Raw genomic sequence first — 12,207 nt, forward strand, 5'->3', positions numbered from 1 at the left:
TTTTCACGTGCTCAACTAATTAGAACACAATGTGAGATAATATTTTAAAATTGAACAGATTTTTGCATACCCTTTTCTTTTTGGTGTACATTTTTGCCTAGAGCAACTGACTTTGGTGATTCTAGTACAGGAGTAAAGATTTCATTATTAAAGCACTTTTTGCAGTGTGAGATGGGCTGTTAACACATTCATCCACATAAGATCTATGTGTATACATTAAAATATGTATGTGTATTTGTATAGTATCATTGATGCTAGTGGATTATGTGGACAAAAGTTGAAGAGTTGAATCATAGCTCCAGTGTTGCATCAATAAAAGAAAAAGAAACAAGGAAAGGAATATGAAGAAGACCCTACAAAGATTGGTAAAAGACAAAATTGCATCCATTGAAGACAAAAGATGGCAATTGCTTGCAAGTAGAGGAGTGGACACATGTAAATACATACTAACAATAATACCAATAATAATACATGGGGTGACACTTGATACCAAACAACTACAAAAAGTGTCCTAAACAAGGGCATCATGATGCCTCACTATTTATAGTCATCTTTCAGTTATATGGCCCTGCAAATATTTCATGTGATTCAGTCCTTCCTCTTTTAATAATAATAATAATAATAATAATAATTGTCAGCTTGATACAATGATCAATGAGTATGCATGAGAAAATGGTAGGAATCATTTAATGGTAACTATTTAGTACTTGTGTTTTTGTAAATTATCATTTTGGTATTTTGTATTTACAATAATGTTTATCTAGTACTTTATATTTTGAAATCGTACATATTTGGTACTATGTATTTTAAAATCGTACATATTTAGTACACTAAACTCAAATTTAATTTATAAAATTTTACCAATTTAATCAAATTGCTTTTAATTATATGAGTTTCAAATTAAATATTAATTACTTAATTATATATATAACTGATGACAGTCAGATCATATTGATAAAATTTTATTTATCAAATCTGAGTTTAGGGTACCAAATAAGTATGATTTTAAAATATATGATACCATATAAGAATTATTGAAAAAAAAAAAATCAAAACGATACTTTGCAAAAACACAGGGACCAAAATAAGGAAATTCCTTTTACTAAAAGCAATATATATGTTTGGGGGAAGAGTTTTAAAATAAAATAATGTTACCTGGTATAATAAACTAAATCAAACATGTAATTATTAATTTGTGAGATATTTAATTAATATAAATTAGTTTTATTTTCCACTAAAATAGAATACAAATATATTAGTCACTTGAGACTAGCTCATGTGGTTGGGTGTGTGACTTTGTTATAATATTTGTTATGTATCATAATTGGAGAGTATAGCTGGGTACACTTCAATTATTACTAACTAAATGGTTACTATGTCATTACTTTGTTAAACAAACATGTAAAATCTGGTAATAACTTCAAATTACTCTTAATTTCAACTACAACTAAGCTTTCTAAACACAACCTAAATGATTATTGTATACAAGTCATATTTATAAAGTAAGATTGATACTAAGTTATATCGATAAAGTTATGGTTAAAATACTGTTTCAGGGTGTTTAAACATTGGTTGTATGGCGCCACGAGTTGCATTGACAAAGGCTATTTTATTTCAAATGTGCTTATATATGGAATATTCTAGAGCATTTTCTATATGACTTTTTGAGGGTTAAATCTAGATTAGAGAATTTTTTAAAAAAAAAAAAAGGAGAGAGAAGAAGAGTTGGAGAAGAGATCGAATCTTGCAGAAGTCATTGTTTGATAAGCCTTAAAGTATTTATTTTTCTTCTTAACTCTTTATTTTGTTGAATTCTATATGTTTATTTTACCTTGTAAATTTTCTGTTTTAGTTTTTATGGAGTAGTACGATTTAATTATAAATATTATTTTCTATTTCCCAAATAAATAAATAAATATTTTGTTAATATATTAGAATGAAAAATTAACAATAATATTTTTAAAATATAATTTGTAGTTAGGTTCATATTTATTCACTGCACCACATGATACTATAATAAGTGTTGCATCTTTAACTTAGAAAACATTTCCAAATTATAGTAATAATCATGAATTTATCTGAATTATAATAATACTTGTCACAACACCTTATACAGTAATTGTATAATGTAAGTCTAACCATCATGCAAACTCACATTTTGCTAATATGCAATTATAATCACTTGTGATTGAATGGGATTCTAAATATAAAAAAGAATGACATTTTGGGGTTGAATTATAGAACATGTGGACATCAATCATGAAAGAAAATTGCCAATTGATGTTCCATTATTGAAAGGTCTTAATCTAACCCTGTGATAAAAGAGTAATGATAGTAGTAGTACTACATCACTATAATATAATTTGTTCTTTTCTTTAGCACAAAAATTGTGAATCATCATACCCCAAATAGTGATATTGACCCTTTTCAAAAAAAAAAAAAAAGAAAAGCAAAGGAATACCCATCTCACTCACCATATATCTATATCTAGGGCTCATCAAAACATAGAATCATTACCATGCATGTCCTTTGCCTTTCATCCACGTATACATTATTTTTCTTTTTTGGAATAATACCAGTTTAGACTCTATTTTAGCTAAGAACTGATTTCGACCCTATATTTTGAAAAATACTCTTTAAGACCCGTGTCGCTTGAATCGTTTTCGGTTAAATTTATTTTCAATATAACTTTATAAAGATAAATACCCGTTAAAGATCCACGTGTTTTCAAAGTCGACGACCTCTTAAATAAAGTATTCGGACACATACAGGGGCAGACTGAATGTGAAACGAGTGGGGTCAACTGATCCCAGTGAATTTTTAGAAATTACATGTACATATATTAATATTTTTGTAATATTTTAAGTATTTTAATAATTAAATGTATTGATCCCACTAAAATATTTACATTTTCTTTTTTCTTTTTTAAGATTTTATAATTCTGTCTGTTTATTTCAAATTTTACCACATGTACTTTACTTTTAATTCATGAGAATATTATTTATATATATTTTTGTTAATAGACGATTTTTTTCTTTTGAATTTTTTTTTTTGACCCCAGTAAAAATATATTCTAAGTCTGCCCTCGACACATACTCGAGTTTCCGAGATTTCAATCAAATTTAAAAATGTAAAATCCTAAAACACATCTTTTTAAACAAGGGCTAAAACAATATTTACTAAAAACAATGGAGGGGTGATGAAACAAAATAGAATAATGAGGAAAAATCTCAAAAAAAGGGTAAGTGGGTATGGTATGGTATGGTATGGTATGGTGATTCTTGTTGCAAAACACGCAAGCAAAATATTCTGATTCCAATAGATGGGACAAGAGCACTTAGAGCCAGATTAGAACAGAATGGAGAAGTGAAAAGAGTGAGAGTTTCATTCAAATTGTTGTTTTTGGGTCCCACCAAATCTATGTACCATAATCTGTGGCCCTGATTTTGTAGCCCAACAAGGCAAAGATGCTCTACATCATGCCTTTCTTACATTGCATTACTTGCTTGGTCAGCTTAAATGGGTCATCTTGATCATATGGCCTCATGTGCCAAATTTTAACTCTTTCTTCTTCTTCTTCTTCTTCTTCTTCTTCTTCTTCTCATGTCTCTTTATTTTATATATATTTTTTGGCTTATATAAGTGTTATTTGGGGCCAAATTTTAGATCATTCTATTTTTTTTTCTTACAGTGAAGAAGGGGCCACAAAAGAGAGAAAGAAGATAGTGAAGTGAAATTAAGGAGAGTGTCAAGTTTTTTGAGGACAAAGGCTTAAGGTAAGTAAGTGCCTCCTATATAGCTTCTTTTCTATTCTTTTTTGGTTTTTTTTTTATTGTTACTTTTAATGATTCAACAAAAGAAGTGAAGTGTTTTATGTTTTTTTTTTCTGTAATTTTCATTATTGTTGAGGACTTTGTCCATGGATGGACCACACTTTTTTTTTTTTTTTAATTATTACTTGTTCTTTTGGAAAGACTTGTTATGGGGTCAAGAGTCAAGAGTCAAGTCAAGGGGGTCTTCTTCTAAACAGTGGGATTATTATTTTCACACATGACAGAATCAAAAACTGTGTTTCTATTTTCTTATGAGCACAGATATCTATGTTCATATCCCAATATCATGCATGAATAGAAAATTAATTTGTGTAAAGATTTTTTTTTTTCTTCTTGAAACATTTTTGGTACATGCATACTCATTATTACTAATACAATGTGCAAAACCATTTACTTGAAAACGTATGTATCTTTAAATGCTTAGCTGGGAAATCCATGATCATAAAGAAAATATCTCAGAAAAGGAAAGAAAATATCTTAACATAATATATGATCTTTTCTTTCTATACACAAGTTCCTAGAAAGAGAGAGAAAAGACAATAATATCAAAGTGTTTTATGCTTAAGTTTTAAGTAACCAAACTGATTGATTTGATACTTAAACTGTTCTTCAGAGAAAAATCTCTGAAGTTATGGAGAAGAACATGTCCAAGAACAACACCCTCTTCTCAGGTACATAAATATTTTACTATTCCATTTTCTTTTGTCACATACATAAATGTTTTTTTTCTTATTACTGTTATCATAGGTTGGGATTTGGGTGAGAAAAAGGGTTCATCATCATCAGAACTAGAAGAACTACAGAAAGAGCATGAGGAGAAAACATCAAGAATTGAAGCACTGAAAAGACAAATCGAATCGACAAAGGTTAGATTGGAGAAGAAGAAGAAGTCAGTAGTAGTGGCTGAAGAGGACAAAATGGAAGCTTTTAAAACTTTGACTGAGAAATATAACATTATGAGACAAGAGTACAATGCTTTGTTGCTTGAGCACTCGGCAAAATCACTCAATTGAAAGTCAAAACTCATCACTATAGTAGTAGTACTACTAGTTTAATATTAATGTTTATATATAAATATATATATGTATGTATTTGTACATAAATAATCAAATAGGAGGATTAATTTCCTTTTCTTGTAGTTGTAGTAGTAGTAGAAGAAGATCTAATGAATTATCTTACTAGTGTTTTTCTTTTCTTTGTTTTATATGATGTGCTAATATGAACTTGGAATTGGAAGAGTCTAATCTTATGTTTGGTAGATAATAAAAGTGAGAGGAAAGAAAGTATTGGAGAGAAAGGTAAAAAGAGAAAAAAATTAGGGTGTTTGGTAGGAAAGAAAATGGAAAGAAGAGGAAAGTAAAGGGAAGAATATTGAGGGATGAGTTTTATAAAACCACACAAATGAGAAATTATTAAATAATTTTAAAGTAATTAGTCTATTTTCTTTCCTTTCTACATACCAAAAAACTAAAATAGAAATGTGTTATCTATTATTTCTTTCAAATTTTCTATGTCTTTTATATCATCTTTCTCTTTTATTTTATTTTCTTCATACAAACATACTTGGATCTTCTTTAATACTATTTTGGGTTTATATTTTTTTAGATTTTGTGTTTTGCTTCATTATCTGTTTGGACCCTGTGTTTTGACAAATTATTTTTTGGATCCTGTATTTTGTAAAATTGTTCAAATAAACTCTTAAATCTGATTTTGATGAACACAAAATTGAGTATAACAATACAGTTCTTAGGCAGAATAACTGTATTTTTGTTATGAGTTATTAGTTTGATAAATTATTTGTGATTTTAGTTTAAAAATTTTGATTAAAATCGAGTTTAGAGGTCTATTTGAACTATTTTAAAAAATACAAAGTTCAAAAAGTAATTTGTCAAAATACAGTCTAAAAAATAATTTGTCAAAAATACTGTACCTAAAAAAAATATAATCCCATACTATTTTTACATTTTCTTTTTGTAATAAAATTAATACTGAAAATAATGTAGAATATTTTTTGAAAAAAAATCTACGCCATTTATTCATTTGCAATAAGAAAAAAAAAATGGCAATATATTGGTAAATCCATATGTCAATATTCTATAATTTTTTATATATATATATAAAAAATCCTCCAATTAATGCATTTGTGTCAAACTTGGCATATATATGCTAATTTTTTAGAGTAATGCCTTAATTACCGTAATTTGACTCAATTGCTACCTAGCTGTCATAATTTGCTAAATCTATATTTTAATAAATGTAATGTACACACTATTAGAGTAAAAAAGCTATCAATAGAGATTTTAAATTTAGTAAACGTAATATTATTTTATAGATTTTATTCATAATTAATGTTAAAAAAAGTCCTGCAATTAATGCATTTTTGTAGTCAAACTTGGCATACATATGCTTAAGTTTTTGTGTCAAATTTTTTAATGCAATGCCTACCGTAATTTTTTTATGCAACATGTTTTAGTTTCATTAAATTAACTTTTTTGTTTTTTTTTTTAATAAATGATATGAATTTTAAAGTGTTTTTAGTAGAAAAAGTGTGATTTCATTGAGGCAAAATAGCCAATAACTCGTACAGATACAATCACAAATTACTAGGCCATAAGTAAATAAGTAAGTCAGGCCACCAAACTATGGACACATTCATAGTGAGTGTCAATTAAGCTAAGAAATAAGCTAAATCATTATTCACATGGTTACAATAATTAAAAGATACAAAATTAAGCTTACTTCCTAACCCAATAATATCATGGATGACCAATCCAACTCTGAGATAGCCTCTGAGTTATTGTGAATTGCTTGACAGACTCTTAAGCAGTCTGTTCTGAGATGAATTTTGAGATAGGGGTGAGCATTTAAACTGGCAAATCGCAGCGACCGACTACACTGCACCACACTACACCGCAAACTACGGTGTCAAAAGTGGAATGGTTCGGTATGGTTTGTATCTTAGTTAAACCGTGTGGTGTGGTGCGGTGCGGTGCACAGTTTGGCGGTGTGAGATTTTGGTTTGCACCACATCGCACCGTATACTTACAAATATGTTAAAAAAAATTAAACTTTACATGTATACCATTTTTTAGTAAACCAATATAAAACTAGGAGCCCACTTAAGTTAAGGTATAATCTTATTCTCTAACACATCATACACAACAACAACTCCTTCCTCTCTCATCTCATTTGCACATCTTCCCTATCACCATCTCTATCTCACACATTTTTTAACACACTTACACTGTAGAAAACCACCCAAACCACACCGCAAAAAATGGTTTGGTTTGGTTTGGTTTGGTCGGTTTGGTGCAACGAAATCACACTGCACAGTGTGTTCTAGCTACTACACCGCACTTGTGGTGTGGTGTATTAAAAAGTGTTTAAACCGCCCAAACCACACAGTGCACACCCCTACTTTGAGATACCCAAGCCTGAGACAGAGGGAGAGTCCCTGTGCCACAATGAGGTATAGTTGAGGAGGCAAGAGTGTGACAGTCAGAATCCCGTGATCTATAAGGGGAAAGACCGGGTAAGCTGTGCAATCCCACACCGCCTGGGGAAGGTCAAGTGTGATGATTCTAAGACTGTGTAGGTATGGGACTACACAGTTGAAGAGGGCTTACATGGATTGATGGGTACTACCTATATCAACATGATGCATCTTCTTTTCGGTAGCCCATCACTTGAGAACTCCAAAGTTAAGCGTGCTTGACCTGGGGTAATCTAGGGATGGGTGACCTCCTGGGAAGTTTTCCTATGAAGCATGTGAGTGAGGACAAAGCACGCTGAAAAGACTCGTGTTGGTTTGTAGGGCCAGTCGTCATTTCAGAAAGCAGCCATAGTGACGTGGGGTGTCACAAAGAGTATGGTTTTCATTATTATAGATGACTACTCCTAGCCCAATCTTCTTACTTCGATTATCCACTCCTGCATCAACATATATTATAAATCTCCTCCACCTCGCCTACAACAATGGATTGTACACATGTGTATCATTGAGCCAGTGAGTTTTAATAATTCAAATTTAACGTTTGATTTTAATTTAATATGTTTTAATTAGAGTAAATGATTTAATTAAAAAACTTAAATGAGTTTAGGTATGTTTTAATTTTATTAAAAATAATTTTCTATTTAAAATTAATTAAAATGATTTTTTATAAATTTTTTATTAATTTAAAAAAGAATTTATATCTTTTTGGATCATGTGTTTTGTCCCATTACATGTTTAGACTTTGTGTTTTGACAAATTACTCTTTGGACCTATATTTTGTAAAATTGTTAAAATAGAACCCTAAACCCGATTTTGGTCAATGTTTTCTCAACTAAAATCACAAATAATTTACCAAACTAACAATTCAGAACAAAAATAAAATCATTCTGCTTAAAAACTGTGTTGTTATATTTAATTTTTTCTTCATCAACATTGAGTTTACGGTTCTATTTTAACTATTTTACAAAATATGAGGTCCAAAAAGTAATTTGTCAAAACACAGGGTCCAAACAGATAATGAGACAAAACACATGGTCCAAAAAAATATAAACTCATTTAAAAATTTTATGAGTTGGACCAATTAAAAGATGACACATCAGTCCACTCCTTAACAAACCTAATGGGGGATTATTAAAAAAATTATAATTTTATGAATATTGGATATTTATTTTAAAATCATATTAATCATTAGATATTTATACCACAAATATCATTTTATATGTTTTTTAAGTAGAAAATAATTAATATAAAAAATAAAAGTAATATTAGTTACGAATTAAAATTATTTATAATAATGTGTAGTTTGACTCATTTTTGAAGAATATTATATTTTATTTTGACACTTTCTTCTTAAAATATGAATATAAACATTATTTTAACAATGCATCATTAATCATTATACTATTATAGGAAACAATTCTTGGTTTTCTAACAATGCACTACAAGAAAAAGCGTTTTTAGAGGCGAAAATATTACCGGCAGACTTAGTAATCATTATACTATTATAGGAAACAATTCTTGGTTTCCTAACAATGTACAGGTTATTGATGGCGAAGTACTGGGTCCGCCGCTAATAATGGGAAATTAAAATAAAAAATTAATTTTTTTTATTAGCGGCGGACTTGCTTATTTTTAGCGGCGGATTGTCCGCCGCTAATACAATGCCCGGGAGAAGAAAGGAGAACAATTTCAAATTTATTAGCGGCGGGTCTATATCCGCCGGTAATAACATTAGTGACGGGTCTATTGCCGGCAGGTTATGGTGATAGCGGCGGGACCCGCTGGTAATAGTGTATTACCGGGGAGTGAATATTAATACCGGTGGGTCCCCGCCGGTAATAATGTTATATAATGGTTTTTCCTGATAGGCTTCTGCCTCCCTTCGCATATCTCTCTCTTCGCTCCCCTCTCCTCCCTTCTCATTCTCTCATCTCCCCATACCTCTCACCGTCGGCCTCCCCTCGCAGCAGCAGTCCTGGACTTCCCGGTGCCGGCAGCAAGGAAGAAGGTCAAGTGGTATCTCAAGCCTGACCCCGACCTTCTGTAACGACCCAAATTCGCTAATAAGGCTTAAGGGCCTTGATTAGTGTGCCAGGAGGGCATGATGGGATTTTGTGTGACTTTAATGAGTAAAATGCATGATTGTGATTTAAAGCATGTTATATGACTATGTGATTATTTGAGATGCATGACTATATGTATTAGTATGCATGTAGGCCCTGGTTGTGTTAAAATGGCATAATTGTAATTTTGGCCATTTTGGGCATGACTGTATTGTTATGTGATGATTGTTGTGACCACAGTGGTATGTGGATGTATCTGTGATTTGTGACTCGAGACGATCCTAGAGAGCAGATTAGCGGAAAAGTCATGGCGGGAATTTATACCCGACTCGGGGCAAGCCTGGGGGTATAAACAGGAAATTTAGAGAATATATTGAGGTTAATTTTGATAATGAGGAATACATATTTGGTGATTTATCAGGTATTGGGAAGCAACAGGAAAATATTAGAGACACTTGAGGAATTAACGAGAATTGGGTAAAATGACTAAAATGGCCCTACATGGACAAAAAGGTTTAGAATTAATAGGGAGGGCATTTTGGTCAATTGGCTTCTTAGAGATAAGTGTTGGAGTAATCCTAATATAACTGGCAAATGACGTGTTGTTTCATTTAACAACTTTTCTCTTCTGTTACGTTTTTTGCCTTGTCAGTTATAACAGATTTTTAGTCAGTTAAAACAGAACTGATTTTTCTTTCAACACGTGAAAGAACTGGAGCTGCAGCTATATATATCCAGGGGTTTCATTAGTTGAAGAGACAAGAAATTCAGAGGTTTTGAGAGGCTTAGAAAAGAGAGAAAGAGAGAACAAGGGTTAATTTTCTTTGTACATTGTTGAGTGTGTGAGAGTTTACTGTGGTGTAAACTAAGTGCTCGAATTTGAGTTGTACAGAGTGTTCAAGAACCTTTGGAGAGGAAGAAGGGTTGCTTTGTATTGTAACATTAATTCATTATAGTGGAGAAGTGCTCGGACTAGATGTAGGCCTTATTTTAAGGCTGAATCAGTATAAATCTCTCTGTGTGATTCGTTTTCTTCCCCTTTCTTATTGTTGTTCTTTAAGTGTTTGTGTTTTAGTACACGTTTCTATGTATATTTGTTCTTGGTTTGTTTTGCAGGTGAATCTTGGAGCCTTGGGGTCGTGGATTACTTTACCACGACAGTGGTATCAGAAGCCCAGGTTGCGGAGATTGAAGAACAAGGCTCAGATTAGATTCTTGATTACTACACAGAAAGAAAGGAGAAGCAAGGATGTCGACATTGCGTTTCGATCTCGACAAGTTTGACGGAAATGGGGATTTCAGTCTTTGAAAGGAGAAAATGATGGCTGTTCTCATACATCAGAATCTTGATGGTGCTCTTATGGGAGAAACCAAGCTTGGTGAGAAAAAGAAGTCTGAAGAAACATCTGAAGAGACAAAGGTGATGATGAAGAAAGCCAGATATGCAATTGTGATGCATCTGTCAGATAATGTGTTGAGACAGGTAATAGGAGAGGAGTCTCCTGCTGGTATGTGGTCGAAACTTGAACAATTATATATGACTAAGACTACATCTAACAAAATATATCTGAAAGGAAAATTCTATAGATTCACAATGGATTCTTCTAAAACCTTAAACCAGAATCTTGATGATTTTAACAAGATTGTTTTATATTTGAGTAATATAGGTGAGAAGGTTGATGAAGAAGACCAAGCTATAATACTATTATATAGCTTACCTGATCAATTTAGAGAACTCAAGACAGTGATTCAGTATGGTAAAAGAAACTCTAAGTTTGGAAGATGTTCTGTCTATTTTGAAGACTAAAGAATTTGAGTTGAATGTTGAGAAAGGCAAGAAAGAAAAAGATGAGTCTTTGTTCATGAGGGGGAGACAACCAAGAAGATCTTTCAGTAAAGGGAAAGACAACTCAAATCGGAGGTCTCCTGCTCGATCAAAGTCAAGAGAAAAGAAACAAGAAGGTGTCACCACTGTGGAAAAATTGGACACCTTAGAAGGTTTTGTTGGGATTTGAAGAAGAAAGGGAAAGACGATCAACACACAGATGAAACTACTGCACTTGTAGATGGAACAAGTCTGGAATATTCTGATGGATAAATGTTCAACGTGACATCAACAAGACATAATTGAATGGATACTTAACTCAAGATGTACCTATCACATGAGCCCAGTAAAAGAATGGTTTTTTTATTTCAAGAAATTGCACAATAACAAAGTACACATGGGAAATGATCAAGCTTGTCAAGTAGAAGGAATTGGGTCTATAGCAATAAAACACTTTGATGGGGTAATAAGGATTCTTGAAAATGTGAGGTACATACCAGATTTAAGAAGGAATTTAATATCAATTAGTGCGCTGGATTCTCAAGGGTTGTGCTTCAAAGGAAGTGATGGAAATTTCAGAATCTCACAAGGTTCAAGAGTAATAATGAAAAGCATAAAAAAACATGGTTTATATGTACTTGTTGGTAGTACTGTCACAGCTGGTGAAGCATCTATGGCCAAACATGATAGCTCAGAGATAGTAGTTTGGCATCAAAGGCTAGGCCACATGAGTGAAAGAGGTATGACTGAACTTTGTAAACAAGGTTTATTAACTAACATAAAATCTTCTTCTCTGCCTTTTTGTGAAACATGCATTAGAGGTAAACAACACAAAGTCAAATTTGGAGTTGGAAAACATAAAGCATCTCAGATTGTGGAGTATGTTCACTCGGATCTTTGGGGGCCAAGAAAAATAGCTACTCAAGGTGGAAATCGCTAATTTTTGTCCATAGTAGATGACTACAGCAGAAATGTATGGATTTATCTTTTAAA

General features: G+C 31.8%; 1 protein-coding gene across 2 annotated transcripts; it reads left to right on the top strand.

Annotated features, from left to right (window-relative positions):
- The first annotated feature begins 3,524 nt into the window (after window positions 1–3,524).
- LOC133789386 (uncharacterized) lies at window positions 3,525–4,971 on the top strand. Of its 2 annotated transcripts, none has more exons than XM_062227231.1 (3): window positions 3,525–3,780; window positions 4,447–4,504; window positions 4,581–4,971. In XM_062227231.1, the coding sequence occupies exons 2-3, from the start codon at window positions 4,465–4,467 to the stop codon at window positions 4,844–4,846; spliced, it is 306 nt and encodes a 101-aa protein (XP_062083215.1). In that variant the 5' UTR covers window positions 3,525–3,780; window positions 4,447–4,464; the 3' UTR covers window positions 4,847–4,971. The 2 variants fall into 2 exon arrangements, with proteins under 2 accessions (XP_062083215.1, XP_062083214.1); XM_062227230.1 differs by having other exon boundaries at window positions 3,527–3,776.
- The last annotated feature ends 7,236 nt before the right edge of the window (window positions 4,972–12,207 follow it).

Source organism: Humulus lupulus, chromosome 7 (assembly GCF_963169125.1).
Source record: "Humulus lupulus chromosome 7, drHumLupu1.1, whole genome shotgun sequence".
Taxonomy (NCBI): domain Eukaryota; kingdom Viridiplantae; phylum Streptophyta; class Magnoliopsida; order Rosales; family Cannabaceae; genus Humulus; species Humulus lupulus.